This window comes from Phaenicophaeus curvirostris, chromosome 15, assembly GCF_032191515.1.
Source record: "Phaenicophaeus curvirostris isolate KB17595 chromosome 15, BPBGC_Pcur_1.0, whole genome shotgun sequence".
Taxonomy (NCBI): domain Eukaryota; kingdom Metazoa; phylum Chordata; class Aves; order Cuculiformes; family Cuculidae; genus Phaenicophaeus; species Phaenicophaeus curvirostris.
In genome coordinates, this window is record NC_091406.1 from 3,107,825 (window position 1) to 3,123,641 (window position 15,817).

A 15,817-nucleotide genomic window follows, 5' to 3' on the forward strand; every position below is an offset into this window, starting at 1 on the left:
TAAGAAGCTAAAAGGTGTTATCCTGGTGGTGATAAAATTTGTATTTCATGTTCAGGGGCAGATCAAGAATATGTTGATGAAGGTAGTGAGGAAGTGTCAAACTTGGCTCTGATGTAATGCAAACTCTTTTTCAGAGGTGAATGTGTACAGGCTGGAGATGGAGGGAATTACAGTCAAGGGAAAAGGCTGCCCCAAACCAATAAAAACCTGGGTGCAATGTGGTATTTCCATGAAGATTCTCACTGCCCTCAAAAAGTAAGCACTTTATGAACTATGTCATGCTTGATTTTTTTCGCTGTGTTCTGTCATATGTTTATGAGGAGAACCTTTTTCTTTACTGTATAATGCAACATGCCTTTGTTTGTAGATGTTACAAATATAGTAAATAGCGTGTTTATTGCACAGTGTTGAACTCTTGCTGTGAACTATTCCTTCTGCAAGTTGTATCTTGTATTTGGTGCTCATTTTTGTGCTCTAGGTTTTGGATGGCACTGATGTAAATATGAATATGCAGGTTTTTCTTCAGTATGACTCTGTGATTCAGATCTGTCAAACCCTTTATTCTTAAAATATCTTTTTTTCCTTTCTTTAAGACATGGCTACGAAAAGCCCACTCCCATTCAAAGCCAGGCTATCCCAGCAATTATGAATGGACGTGACCTGATTGGCATCGCTAAAACAGGAAGCGGAAAAACTATTGCGTTTCTCTTGCCCATGTTCAGACACATTATGGATCAGAGAGCATTAGAAGAAGGAGAAGGTCCCATAGGTATGAAACTTTTCTTTTCAAAATCACTATTTAAAGAAATAAAAACTCAAGTATGTTCTTTAGAAGGCTCTTCGGTTCCTCTTGATTATAGGGAGGAATGCTTACTTACTAATATCCACTAATGAGTGGCTTGCTTCAAATTTTGTTAATGATAACCGTGCTGCTTAATGCTGTTTGTGATCACTGTGCTGTCTAGTGTTGCTTCAAGAGCGCTGCTGTGTCCATATATCTGTAAAGAAGACCTTACTCCTTTGATTTTGAAACTCTGATCAGAGTTCACCCCATCTTCGTGCTGGCTTAACTCTCTTTTTCTTGAAATTACATCTTTAAAATACATATAAGTGAATAACTTTAAACCTCATTACAGAATATTATTTTTTGTTGTATGAATAACAACATGGTGTTACAGTTTGTGATGGAAATGCTTTGGTTTTCAGCTGTCATTATGACACCTACTCGCGAGTTGGCTTTGCAGATTACCAAGGAGTGTAAGAAATTCTCAAAGACACTTGGGCTTCGAGTTGTCTGTGTTTATGGAGGAACAGGAATCAGTGAACAGGTGCGCAAAAGACATGCCTTACTTGACGTATAATTCTTGAACTCATTAGTTCGGGTTAATTTTGCAGTGAACTTAGTTTCTTTCTCTTTCCTGTAAATCCAGTATGATTGCAGCGTGGATTTTCTCTGTAAGAATGGTAGGAATGGGAAAGCTGAAGCATTTGCACGCAACTTGGCCTTAAGCATACTGATCTTGAAAGTTCTCGAGTTTCAGACTGTTCCTCTTTATATATGGGTAGCATGGCAGTAATTAAACCATCAGTATGGATGTGATAGTTTTGAAAGCTATTGAGAAACTGCATTTTTATATAACAAAAGCTAGAAAATGTCAAATATTACAGGTTAAAGTCATTTGAGATAAATTTCAAGGGTTAACGCACCCCTCTGCTTATGGAAACAACAGGATTTTGAATTCTGTGACGGAACGTGGTGTGTTTCCTATAAAAAACTTAAAGAAATTTCTAAGTAAAATCTTTATCTAAACAACAATTCACATTAACAGAGTGGCTGTATTGCCATGTGTGATTTTTTTTTTTTTTTGCAAGATGATGTGTGTTTATCCACAAAGCAAATCCCCACTTTAACATTTTGTTTTAAAATCAGATCGCTGAACTCAAAAGAGGTGCTGAAATTATTGTTTGCACACCTGGACGTATGATTGACATGTTAGCAGCTAACAATGGTGAGTAGAAAACCTTTTCCTATGGAGAATTTTTTGTATTTGTTATGTAATTCTGACAAATTCAAAAGATCATGCATTTTGATAAATGGCCTTATGGAATTTTCTTACATCTCTTCAGGCTGCACTATTGCTGCTATTGAGACTATGTAGCACTAGTGATAGGTTTAATCATATACTGGTTTGACTTTGGGGAGGCCAGGAGATGCTACTGCTTTTGAAGAGTCTCTGAGAGTATTTATCGTTGTTAGACTTAAAATGTACTGGTCCAAATTTTTTATCTTCAGGATGCTTAGATAAAGGTTCTGTAGCAGCTGCTTATTTTGTCTGCCCCACGATCCTTTATTGTTGTTAGTGTAGCTCAGCCATTACCCACTTTTATTTAAGAGCATCTGACTGCCATTATCTATTGCTTTTAAAAGACAGACAAAGAAGCCCTCCCTAAGTAACTGTTTGAAAATAAAAGAACTGACCTTACATCAAATATTCAGATTGATGAAACTGAGCCACTGCAGCTTTAAGAGGTTTTGTCCTAGTGTAACCATTGCATGCTTATTAGATAAAGTTTTATTATTAAATTATTCCACATCAAAACCTCTACTAAACTGTTGACATTATTTAACTTCTGTGGAAAAAGTACCTTCAAGACATATAGAACTGGGCTTCCAAGACTTTAATCGTCAAAGGTAGGTACATTAATGCTGTTCCCAAGTAATTTTACAGTTATTATTTGGGGATGAAAGTGCTAAGATATGACAGATATGTAGATTTTAAGAACTGTTTACTTTATTCCTTAAATACGAATCCCATATCCTACAAAAATGCAGCGCTATATCTCTAAAAAGTAATTTGAGAGTTCAGCTACAGTTTGCTGAAAGGATCAAACTCTGCTGTAGTTTGATAGGCACAAGCATGAGCGATAGCTGTAGAAAATGGGAAATACCTGTTCCATTCTGGGAGCATTCGACAGTGTCGCTCCACAGTTGTTTGGAACTGAATGCGTTCACGTGTTTTTCATTTGAGAATATGACTCTTAAACCCTTGAGTTAAGTCCTTCTCATGAGAGGGAGGCTCCTGGCTGTGTTTGGGAAGGGTGCTAATTAACCTGTCCATCCTTGTTTCAAAATTATTCACAGATATACAACAGGCTTATTTCATTCCCAGCTGTTCCAGAGTTTGGGGTGGTTCTTAATTTTAAATTTAGTAGTCTTACTGGGCAGGTTTTAATCTTTACATATTCATTCTGAAAAGACTGCTTCCTCTGTTTCGTGCATACAATTAGCAAGTAATTAGGGTCGGTATGATTATCCTCAGAGAGCTGTCCCTAGCTGCAAGGGAGCATTGCAGACTGTATGTATAAGGTGTTTTTCTGAGGCTGCAGCAGTTAGCACTGGACTTTGCCTTCCACACATGCGCTGTAATCTCTAATATGTTTTTTTCTAGGTGGCGCTGTCAGATAATGGCTGATGTGGCTCCTTGCTTCAGCTCAGTCTTAGTTTTATGATGTGTTTTGGCGAGGGCACTTTTCTGAATTTTACAGGTTCTTCTGGCCCTATGATGGTATGCAAGAGAAGAGTTTGACAAAATAAAGGGCCTTGTGCATACTTACACATTTCCCAGAATGTATAAGTGATTAAAATGAGAACATTAAAATTCACACTTAGTGAATTTCTTAAAAAATTAATTAATATCTTTGTTAGAAGATAGTGAGATTATGTAACATTTAAAAATAATTATTCCTGAGGGAAACTAGATTTCCATTTGATTTTGTTTCCCATGTGCTTTTTCCTCTCCTTTCACAGGTCGGGTGACAAATCTCCGCAGAGTCACATATGTTGTACTTGATGAAGCAGACAGAATGTTTGACATGGGCTTTGAGCCTCAGGTAATTAATGACACGACCAATGTTGCTACAAGGTGTTATTTTCCACTTAAAGAACTTTGCAGTGCTCTGTTGTTACTACACTGCCATTAAGTGTTGAAAAGGATGTGTTATGTACAGACAACAGTTTAAACGGACTGTTTAATTTTTCTATCATCCTCATGTGCTTTGTTTTCAACAAAATCTTATATAACTTAGAACATGATTTTGCTCTATTATACTTCTTTGTTTTACACACTTGTTTTGGATACGTATGACCACGTTGTAGCCCCACGTAATCCATTGGTACAGGTGTCATATTAATAGTTGTAGCCTGCTTGCAAAGTTGTTGATGTCTCCTGGCAATTCTGTGAAGAAATGTTTTGTCACCTGTGTAGCACGGATGCCACCTCATTTTAAAGCCGAGAGCGTATGGGGTTCAGTTACAGCATTTGGGTGTTAACAAGGAATGTTCTCTTCAACCAGGTTATGCGCATTGTCGACAACGTCAGGCCTGATCGTCAGACTGTCATGTTCTCTGCCACTTTTCCCAGAGCTATGGAGGCGTTAGCTCGGAGAATCCTAAGTAAACCCATAGAAGTGCAGGTGGGAGGGAGAAGCGTTGTCTGTTCTGATGTGGAGCAACATGTTGTGAGTATCGCACACCTGCCTTGCTTATCTTCCCGTTTGCTTGCAAAAGGCTATCTCAGCAATATTGACTATAAACCAGTACTCCCAGAGCTTTTAGTTTTGTAAGTGTGGTGACCTTCTTAAATGTCAACTCATAATAAACCCCCTAATGTGCAAATTTTTTGCTACTGGCTGTGGGAACAGCCTGGAAAGGCCATCTCCTGTTCATTTTCATTCACCCTAAATGTGTTTAATGACTTAAGATACAATTTATACTCTTTCAACTTCGCTTTTGTATGTCTTTTTCCAGATTGTCATAGAAGAGGAGAACAAGTTTTTGAAGTTACTGGAGCTACTGGGACACTATCAGGAGAAAGGATCAGTTATCATATTTGTAGATAAACAAGAACATGCAGACGGGTTGCTGAAAGATTTAATGAGAGCCTCTTATCCTTGCTTGTCTCTTCATGGAGGTAATCTGCAACCTTAAGGACTTAGAATAACAACTCCAAACTAGAATAGTGGTATTCAGCATTCAAAATTACTCGGTTCCTGGACAGTACCAATTATTGTTTCTTCCTAAGCAGCCTGTGCTTTGTAATTGTGAAAGACGTTTGTCTCTTAATTTGAATTAGACATGATTGTTCTCTGTAATTACTCTTAATTGTTCCCTGTGAGATGCCATCAGATACCAAATCTCATCTCTGTGCAAGAGGATTGTTACTGAGAGTTAACACCTCTTGGGGAATACTGCTACACTCCTTGCTGTTGCAGAGGAGTTGGTGCTGTTGGGGGAGTACAGGATACTTTATTTGAGATTCCACAACAATAGCAGCTGTAGTTTCACTTTTCTGCCATCAGGTAGTAATATAGTGGCAGTAGTTTAGTAGCAAGGGGAGGAAATCTCTTCAGAATATTGTCCATCCCAGAGCATTTAAAACTTTCTATATTTAATGCACTTAAAAATACAGTAACCAGTAAGTACAAAACCACCGTTCAGTTAGCACAACTATGGAAGAAGGAAAAGCATTCTTGTTCTTCTGAGATTTCTGTTGCCTTTAGAGAACAGCAAAAGCCTCCAGGTGGGGTCTTAATTGAATATAAGAAGTCAAATAGAAAATCATTAAAGAAACTTTTGAGGATCTTGATATGGGGAAACTTTTTTTGGTAGTGGAAAACACCTTTTTATAGTGGAAAAAACTAGTAGTTTTGATATTCTAAGTAACAGACTGAGATACCCATTATTCTGGCTAATGTATTTTGCCTGTAAAAATGGAAATGGATTGAAATTTTATTTGCATGAGCTTTTGGATGTTTGAAATCAGAGGGTGTCTTGACCGGTGTGCAGATTCTTTTGGCTGAAAGCAGAGCTTTGTATTTAACAGTTTTGTCTGGTTTCTTGCAGGTATTGATCAGTATGACAGGGACAGCATAATTAATGACTTCAAGAATGGAACTTGCAAACTTCTGGTGGCCACGTCTGTAGCAGCAAGGGGCTTGGATGTAAAACAATTGATGCTGGTGGTCAATTATAGCTGTCCCAACCATTATGAAGATTATGTGCACCGAGCAGGCCGAACGGGACGAGCCGGCAATAAAGTATGTGTAATAAATTGCCTGTTTTGGTTATTACTGACAATTTTTCCTTATTTATTACTTGATCAAGATGTTCCCAAGGGATAGCTGCGTAAGGAGTAATTTGTTATTGGTGGGAAGAGGGTTTTCCTTTTGAGTGCACGTAAATACCATTTGTGGCTCAAAGTTTGGGTGTTTTTCCCTGTTGGAAATGTGCCCTACTGAATTTATAAGATTTTATTTTCCAAACTTTCAACCATGATGAGGTTGAAATGAAAGACTTTGGTTTCTACCATCTGTGGTTGATTACTTCTGTACCAGCTTCCTGGGAAATAATTTTATTCATTCTACATTCCCACTAAAAAACTTTTATCCATGCATATCATGGATGCTGTTATTGACCAGAACAATAGCATCTGTGCAGGGGTACGTCAATAAATTTAAAGATAAAGTATCTTTAGAGATTATTTTCTTTAATATCCTTTATATTCATTTTGACCAGGGGTATGCATATACGTTCATTACTGAGGATCAGGCACGATACGCTGGTGATATCATTAAGGCTTTGGAATTGTCTGGGAATCCAATTCCTACTGATTTAGAGAAGCTCTGGGCTGACTTCAAAGACCAACAGAAGGCTGTAAGTAATTCTTTCTTCCGTAATGGGCTTTGGTCTGGGTTCACTGAGAACGCCTATGTATGCTTTGGTAAGAGTGTGTGAGTATGTGTGTGTGTGTGTGCTCAAGACGGGGATCTTGAATCTCATTTACAGGACTGTTCTTGAGAATTTAAATGTCATCTGGTACACGACAGAGAGCACCTACTGTATAAGGGGCACTTTGTTTTTTATGAAAATTCACATTAAAGATAAAGAAGTTCTTTCATAGAATATGTATCATTCCAAGAGCTCTTCTCACCAGCAGATGTTGCTCATGCTGAGTGACTTCAGAGTATTTCTGTTATAAAAACTGGAAGACTTTGGGTTTTTTTTACTGCATTTGAAAACCTTTTAAAATGTATATTTCCCTGGAGGAAATGAATATATGTCCCTGGAGGAGAGGGACCTGGGGGTGTTGGTTGACAACCGACTGAATATTAGCCAGCAGTGTGCCCAGGTGGCCAAGAAGGCCAATGGCATCTTGGCTTGTATCAGAAACGGCGTGACCAGCAGGTCCAGGGAGGTTATCCTCCCTCTGTACTCGGCACTGGTGAGACCGCTCCTCGAATACCGTGTTCAGTTCTGGGCCCCTCACCATAAGAAGGATGTTGAGGCTCTGGAGAGAGTCCAGAGAAGAGCAACAAAGCTGGTGAAAGGGCTGGAGAACAGGCCTTATGAGGAGCGGCTGAGAGAGCTGGGGTTGTTTAGCCTGGAGAAGAGGAGGCTGAGGGGAGACCTCATTGCTCTCTACAACTACCTGAAAGGAGGTTGTAGAGAGGAGGGTGCTGGGCTCTTCTCCCAAGTGACAGGGGACAGGACGAGAGGGAATGGCCTCAAGCTCCGCCAGGGGAGGTTTAGGCTAGACGTTAGGAAAAAATTCTTTACAGAAAGGGTCATTGGGCACTGGAACAGGCTGCCCAGGGAGGTGGTTGAGTCACCTTCCCTGGAGGTGTTTAAGGCACGGGTGGATGAGGTGCTGAGGGATATGGTTTAGTGTTTGATGGGAACAGTTGGACTCGATGATCCGGTGGGTCTCTTCCAACCTGGTTATTCTGTGATTCTGTGATTCTGTATACTTACAGAAGATCCCATAGGGTATTGTTTCTATCTGCTGAATTAACATTTTATTATGCTTTGTTGTAAAACACAACTTCTAAAATCTGGAGAGGTTTCTAAGTGCTTTTTGGAAATAAATAACTTCAAAATTATTGTATAATTTGACATTAATTTTATGGCTATCGAAATTGGTATTTTAAACTTCTAAGTATGAAAAGATATGGTTTTGTTTTTTAGGAGGGGAAATTGATTAAAAAAAGCAGTGGATTCTCTGGCAAAGGTTTTAAATTTGATGAAACCGAACAGGCTTTGGCTAATGAAAGAAAGAAGCTACAAAAAGCAGCTCTTGGCTTGCAAGATTCAGATGATGAAGATACAGCTATTGATGTAAGCACCTGAAAATCATATTTAAGTTGGTTAAGGTTTTCCAGTGTATAGTTTTTTTCACCAGTACGTTACATAATGCATTGTAGGGTGCATGGATTTTTGTTACTCCATGTCTTACACCATTGTCTTAATTATCTAAATTCCAGTAGTGGATCTGTATTCTTCGATATAGAACATTCATAGCTATAAAGAACAAGATCTATAAAGAACCTGAAAATCTCTTTCTAAAGACTTACTCATATTTTATACTTAAAATACATGTGTAATTATGTAAATGTCGTAGAAAGTCTTCTCTTTGTAATATTCTTCTATAAATGACACAGAACAATTGCCCTCAATTAGAAAAGTTTTCTTACTTGTTGTGTTTTAAAGAAATTCATAGTAGCCTCTTCTGTTTCTAAATCCTTACTCTATTCCTTTCTGAATGTTTTTCAGACACCTTTTCATGACCTTGAAAGTAAACACTATGTTCAGGCTTTTTCCGCGTATTAGAGCATCTGTTCCTTTCGTTGAGCTGTAGTTCTGTGCAGGCTTCAAGCTTTTATACAATATTTATTTCTTTAAAACCTGTGAACTAAATGTACTTTAGTGTTTTCTGTCTTTAGGGTGATAAGATTATCTAATAATTATTCTTTTCCTTAGATCGATGAACAAATTGAAAGCATGTTCAATTCAAAGAAAAGAGTAAAAGACATGGGAACACCAGGAACATCAAATGCTCCTACACCATCAGCTGGTAATGCAGAAAAACTGGAAATTGCAAAACGATTGGCTTTGAGAATCAATGCTCAGAAGAATCTTGGAGCGGAGGCACAAGTATTGGTCCCATTCCACTTCAAGGTCAGGCTCTTGGCAGAGCAATTTTTTTCTTTTTCTTTCTTGTTAATAAAGGTTGTTTGGTTCTTTGCTCTGTGGCTGCTATTTTATTCCATGTTGCTGCACACTAATAACACATCACATTTCTTTCGTTTGTGCTGGGCTAACTCAGTTACAAGTTGTAGGATTTGTGATTGAGCTAATGTGAAGATCAAGTCTAGTGCGGAACTAGAAAGGCTTTGTCTGTCCTGGCAAAGAGTTAATTCATTACTGATAATATTACACAATTGGGTTCGGTCAGCTTTAGCAGAGCTGCAGAACATCCTTCTCCATTGAAGTGTGTAGTACACGATCCGTTTAGATGTGGGTTACTGTCACCTAGAATGTCCAAAGGTGTTTTGAGCTGAAGGTACAACAGACCAGTAAGATCATTTCTATGCAGGTGTGAGGTGCATTACTGAGAAGAAGGAAAGAAGAGAAAGAAGTTTGGAGAGTATATTTATTATGTGGACAATTGTGTTAGATAAAAGGCTTTAATGGAACCCTGGTTGGTTTATATAGGACTACTTCTGGCTACTTTGCTCTCAACATGGACTGTTTTTTCTCAGGATGTGATGCAGCAGGCAACAAACGCTATCCTGAGAGGAGGCACAATTCAAGCTCCCACTGTATCTGCCAAGACTATTGCAGAGCAACTGGCTGAAAAAATCAATGCTAAGCTCAATTATGTACCCATAGAGAAGCAAGAGGAAGAGAAACAGGATGGAGGACAAAATGAGTCCTTTAAGAGATACGAAGAAGAGTTAGAGATCAATGACTTCCCACAGGCAAGTAACCATTTTGCTGCATCAGAAGTGGCTGTTGTTTAACATAGGCTGTCTTCATAGCTTAGACTATGATTATACCAGTAAAATATTCTCCTTGAGTTTCTTATCACACCTAATGGAAATTGCTTTATCTATGATCACTTTAAGGTTTACTGATTTTTGTCTTTAACTGATGAACTCGGTAGAAATAAGTAGCATTTATTTTGTAAAAGAGAAGCACTCATAGCCATTAACAGTGTATGTTTGTCCTTGAAGTCTGTTCCTGTACAGAATGTGCTAAATGAAATAGAGCACTGCTTCAGAATATCATAAGAAAAAAACAACAGTTTTAAACTTTCAGTGTAGCAGAACAGAAGGTCTTTAGTGATCTTGCTTCAGTGGCACTATGTGTCCGTTTTCTTTTCTCCTTCTTCTGTAACTTTGTCTTGTGGACATGAGAGGCAGATTTTTTACATATATTTGCATAAAAATAACCAGCTAAAATTTCAGTCTGCATTTCTAAAGAATGCCATGACTGATTTTCACAGTGCAGTGTTCCTGGTTTGTCTAAAATGCCGGCTAAGCTTCGGGTTGCCGTGGTGTGGTGCCTTCCTCTTTGTTGATCCTCCCATTTCCTTCACCTTGCAGACGGCCAGATGGAAGGTCACCTCCAAAGAAGCACTGCAGAGAATCAGTGAATATTCCGAAGCTGCTATTACAATCAGAGGAACTTACTTCCCTCCAGGCAAAGAACCCAAGGAAGGAGAACGAAAGATATATTTGGCTATAGAAAGTATGTACTCATTTTATAGAGGTTTCAATGAAAGTTAGAACTCCAGTTTTGTAACTAGATACAGAATCTCTATATTTGTAGTGTCTGGATGCTCAGTTACAGACACACTGTAGTTACTTGGCAAATTAATGCAATTATGAAAGATGTGCTCTTTTTTCTTAATGTATTTCATCAAGTGATCCATGGGGGTCACAGTGATGCTTCTCTTGGGAAGACTGACCTGCCACAGAAGAACAAACATGCATGGAATCAGTTTGGAGGAGAGGGAAAGAAAAGGGGGGGGGTGTGGAAATCAGAATAAGCACAAAGAGGTCTGTGCCGGTGTGAATTAAGGAAGAAGACAGAATTGTATGGATTTGGGCTGCTGAAGGTATAAGAAGTTACATCAACTACTACAACAAAAACTTTGCAGATCTCACAGTGGTTGAGTAGAGGTTTTTCTCAAAGAAACCTGTAATCCTAGGTATTTCGGAATAGTGTGATTTATGACTGTCTGGTTTAAGTATCTTCCTTGAACCAGAACGCAGCCTGGCTCTGGCAGCCTGTGCATACTGGAGTGATCTTCAGCAAATAGCTGAGGATATTCAGCGAGTTTTAGCATGTTCCTGAAAAGAGCCAGCAATGTTTATTCTGTTTATTCACATACAGAAAGTGTTGAAGATAGTCATATTTTTTTGTCTTCAGGTGCCAACGAACTGGCTGTACAGAAAGCAAAGGCAGAAATCACACGACTTATAAAAGAGGAGCTGATCAGATTGGTGAGTGAAATCCCCAGAAAGCAGAGGCAAAGTGCCATAATTTATGCTTTGAGAGAGATTTCCACAAATCTTCACACTCCAGCATACATTAATATCAGTGACTGGAGCCTATAGATCTCAAAACCACTGCTTCCTCGCACAGCCTAGAAAATGTGTTACTTTGTTCAGTCAGCTGTTATCCAGCCAGCAGATGGAGATAACACATTAACAGAGCTTCTGGACTGAAGACCCCTTAAAGAGTTAGCTCCAAAGAAATGTCCTCATTTCAGCACCATCAGAAAGGGAAGAGACTTATTCCCCTGATTTGAATACTTTGTGCTGAGAGATTTGTTTTGGCATAGCTTTATAGCACACCCAGCTAATAATCAGTGGTGTTGGACACACTGTCCTCAAATAAGATACCGCCTTGAGAAATCATATTTTGAGCTCTCTGGCTGAAGAAACCTCAATTTAGTGACACTGTTAGACTTGGCAGAGTCCTTGGCTTTCTCTCAAGTAGCCTTCCTCTCGGCAGTCGGTTCCTGTGCTCCTGCTGAGCTGTTATCAATAGGTTTATTTCTTTTTCAGAATTGTTAACCTCCCTGTAAAAACGTTTTCCAAAGGAAGGTGATTGCTAAGGAACTGCTTATGTGATGTGGATTTATTTTTAGTGGGGCTTTATTGCAATTCATTTCTCCATTTTCACTTTTAACTGTGTTTATTCTCTCCTTTACTTGCAGCAAAATTCATACCAACCAACCAACAAAGGAAGATACAAAGTTCTATGAGTATTTGGAGTTACCTGTCTGCCAGTGGCTGGTGCGTGAAACTTTGTGGCTTCTGTTGTTTTTTGCTGTTTACACTGCTTATTGTAAATTAAGAATTTTTTTTATTTTGTCTTGCGGACATTTTTTAACAGAAAATGGATACTTGCTGAAACATCTTAATTGTCTCCACTAAAGTTATCAGTCTTAAAGCAGACCAGTTTGGCAGAGCATGACTTAATTTAAAAATGCAGTTCATATACTTTTCATCATAAAGAATATAAAATAAAACAGATTTTCATTTTCCTGATAGACTCTGCTGTTAAGTAAATTAAACAATGTTGGGGTTTGTATCAGAAACTGCTAGAATGTACCTGTTTGTATTGTGGGGTGGATCACGCCATCTCAGGTTATACTGGAAAGACTGTAAAACCAAAATAAAGGCAGGATTTCCTCCTGATCCATAGCATCTCTCCAGCTGGTTCCACACACATTCGCTCCCTGTACAACTGTCCCACTCAGGTCAGAGAGTCTTGCAGCGATCAGAGAATGTTATCCAGAAATTCTTGAGGTCTAGTTTTAAGATCTTCTGATCCTTCTCATGTCCCATTTTGTCTTTCTCATCCAGGCAATAGAATAACTCTTTGGGGGTTTTGTAAAGTGAAATGTTTTGTAGTATGATAATAGTTTTCCTGTTGTTTTCTAAACATCAGAATTTTAGAATTTGATTTATTTTTTTTTCCTTGTTCTCTGATGCAAGAATGAAAACCTGTTTAGTTAAAAAAGAAATTATCGGGGAAAGAAAAAAAGAGAAACCTTTTTTGTAATGAAACATGACTCTGTCAGTTTTTTATAGCGTTCTTATATATACATTTAATGTGATTTTTTTCCCCCAGGGTTGTCTTTATTATTGTTAAGACATGGCTTTAAGTGAAAATGAATAATATTTATGAGTAAATCCCACAAATATTGACTATTATCACAGTCAATAAGCTATTGGGACAGGCAGGACCTTTCTTTCTGAGGTCTTATCCCCACAACCATTAGAATTCATGAAGGACACTTGTTTCTCTTAAGCATTTAACTTTCCTGTCTGCTTCTCTGGAGCCTGAGCGGTAGCAGTTTGAATCATTTCATTCTAGCAGCTGCAAGACTTTCAAGATGATGACTTTCCAAAGGACTTTTGTAGAAAGCCTTTCTTACCTGACACTTTGAGAAGACGTGTGTCATGTTAAAACAGCTGTGTATGTACTGCTGTAGCTCAAGTGAAGACAAACCATACCATCTGCGTCATGGCTGTATAAATGCACAACGTCTCTTGCCCAACTTCAGGTAATTTAAATGACTATTTCTGTTTGCATACAACTGTCTGTTACTCCAAGGTCAGGACACTGGCTATTATGTGTCATACAGGAAAGGAAAGTATTGATTTTACCAACCTAACAGTACACCTTGAGGATAAGAACACCCAAAGCTCACCAAGATTAATACAAGGAGTAGAACCAAGAGAAGCAGCGCACGCAATAGTGCTGCTCAAAATTTTAAACAAAAATTTCAAATTAAAGCCCTACAGCTCCCTTGAAATGTTATCAGGTTTCCTTCCGCTTTGATGTTTCGTACAACTTGTTTGTTGAATTGTCTGACTCTTTGACAGTGCCCTCCCAGAAGAGTGACAGATCTTGATGTGTTTCATGAAGAGCACTTTCCAGTTTGGACGGTCTGACAGTTCTTTAAAAATCATATTTCGAAATGTTCATAGATATATTGGTATCTCCTAAAAACGGCATGATGGAGACGTTTTTTTGATTTCGAGCTTTGCACTGTTCGATTTCAGAGATGCAATGATATAAAACATTTAACTTCCTGGGGTTTTTAAATGCAATGTCAATATTCCTATGTGTTTTTTTTAAATTCCAGCAAAAATAAAATTAATTTCAATGTAGATTTTTCAGAAACTGTCTTTTCTGAATAGCTCATCTGTTTTCTGCACTTATATTGCTTCTGGGTTTTTTCCTGCGATGGTTAACTTCATACTGTTTGGAGCAGAGTGATGTGTATGGTAACCAGTGCTTGTGTTTTTCCGCTTGAAATGTGATGAGAGGCAGCTTAGACTCACTTAAAGCCACAGTGAAGGTGTTTGGTACAGGAGTGAAATGCATATAAGCCAGAGGAGAAGAAAATCTCATATTAACAAATACACAAGGAAAAAATAGTGGAAACAAGGTGAGAGTAACAGTTTGGAGAAGACACAATTAAATAATGAAAAATGTTACATTTGGTCCTTTCCAAGTGTGTCCGTGGATCTAGACAAGTTCTTCATAAATATCACAGGTAGGCTGCTTTCGAAGGCATCTGCCCTGGATGACAGATTCCCATCACCAACTGCTGGAAGAGCACAGGGATGCTGTATTTCTATTTAGTATGCATTTGGCTGTTAATTTAAGAAAATATTCTAAGGCTCCTAGTGCTGTCTGTAGGAGGTTTTATCACTCAAGTCTTCCGTGGAGAAGACAAAAAAATAAAGACCTTTGCTAAATTCTGCAGCTGCATTAGCCCAATATAAAGCACCCACCAAAGGTGGGATTTGGGATCTTCCTAAAATAATAAGAATTCTGGAGTCTCAGGGAGAGAGCGTGCTTTGGTATATCAGTCCTTCAGACATATTTGCCTTTGCAGCAAAGGGCTGTTCCTTCAGTGGAATCGGTGCAGGGTGAGACAGGTCTGTGCATCTGCGCTGCCGGAGCTCATCAGGATCAGATGTACATTTTCTGCGATCAGGGCTGGCTGCTGAGCACCTCTACTCAGAAATGCTTTTCTAAACTTGCCTGAATGTCCTTAGAAGAGCCCAGCAAGTTTGTTCTCGATGTGAATGCTGGTGTAAAACCAACCCATGCTGGAAGCTGGCAGCGAGATACAGCGGGTGGAGGTCATGCACAGCCCCTCGCTGTATCCAAGGAGTGCCAGGCCCTGTGTGCGCGTTCTGGCCTCCTCACGTGACGCTCCAGGAATGCACTCTCCTTTGATTATTTTTCTTGACCTAGATCTCTTCCAAATATGGTCTCAGCTTAAACAACTTCAGGCTCTAAGAGCCCGGGTGTATGCAGTTCTGGCTTCCAGCTCCCTGTGGCTGCATGGGGGGAGTGGAGGCAGAGAGCAACCTAAAAATGTGGGGATAAAAGGAGCACAGCTGGACTCAAATTTGTCCCAAAATGTACATTTTGTAAAATGTTTATACAGTGCTAGGCAGGAAGATTTGTTTTCATAATTTCAGCCACAGTGGAAACAATTGTTTTTAAATAAATGACCATTAGTCTGAGTGATTGCCACCCAAACACCGCTTCTTTGAGACCTCTCATCTGAAACAGCTTTAAATGTTTTTCTTTAGTCAAACTGAGAGATACAGAATTGTCAAGCTGACCAGCACAGGCAGAGGTTAATTAATTAGTATCTCAGAACTAATTCTGGTGAGCTAAGAAATTAATAACCCTGTTGAGTGAGCATATGATAAGTTATTTTCTACTTTGGCTGTTGTAAGTATAAAGTTTTATCACCACAAACATTTCTCAGAAGAATAAATTCCTCTGGGCAACTGTTCTGAAAGTAACTGTTGAGCAAAGAAAATGTTACACTGAATGAAAACCGTTAATTTTGACTAAAACCTACATTTCCTCTGCCTCTGTGCTTCAGTATATGAATTTGTAGACATGATCTTACCTTACAGATAATTG

The 15,817-nt window shown here is 38.7% G+C and overlaps 1 protein-coding gene across 5 annotated transcripts in view; it reads left to right on the forward strand.

The window, feature by feature from the left end:
* Positions 1-14,031, forward strand: part of DDX46 (DEAD-box helicase 46) — a 104,926-nt gene extending 90,895 nt beyond the window's left edge. Inside the window, exons 10-25 of one of the 5 annotated variants that reach the window (XM_069869370.1) lie at positions 135-255; positions 594-769; positions 1,207-1,328; positions 1,931-2,009; positions 3,809-3,891; positions 4,354-4,518; positions 4,808-4,970; positions 5,903-6,096; positions 6,575-6,712; positions 8,024-8,173; positions 8,816-9,013; positions 9,598-9,816; positions 10,444-10,588; positions 11,273-11,346; positions 12,066-12,144; positions 12,245-14,031. In XM_069869370.1, coding sequence (XP_069725471.1) covers positions 135-255; positions 594-769; positions 1,207-1,328; positions 1,931-2,009; positions 3,809-3,891; positions 4,354-4,518; positions 4,808-4,970; positions 5,903-6,096; positions 6,575-6,712; positions 8,024-8,173; positions 8,816-9,013; positions 9,598-9,816; positions 10,444-10,588; positions 11,273-11,346; positions 12,066-12,113 — 2,075 coding nt within the window. In that variant the 3' untranslated portion in view covers positions 12,114-12,144; positions 12,245-14,031. Of the gene's footprint in view, positions 1-134; positions 256-593; positions 770-1,206; positions 1,329-1,930; positions 2,010-3,808; positions 3,892-4,353; positions 4,519-4,807; positions 4,971-5,902; positions 6,097-6,574; positions 6,713-8,023; positions 8,174-8,815; positions 9,014-9,597; positions 9,817-10,443; positions 10,589-11,272; positions 11,347-12,065 lie in introns of all 5 variants that reach the window. The other 4 variants (XM_069869371.1, XM_069869373.1, XM_069869374.1 and 1 more) reach the window with 4 other exon arrangements.
* The last annotated feature ends 1,786 nt before the right edge of the window (positions 14,032-15,817 follow it).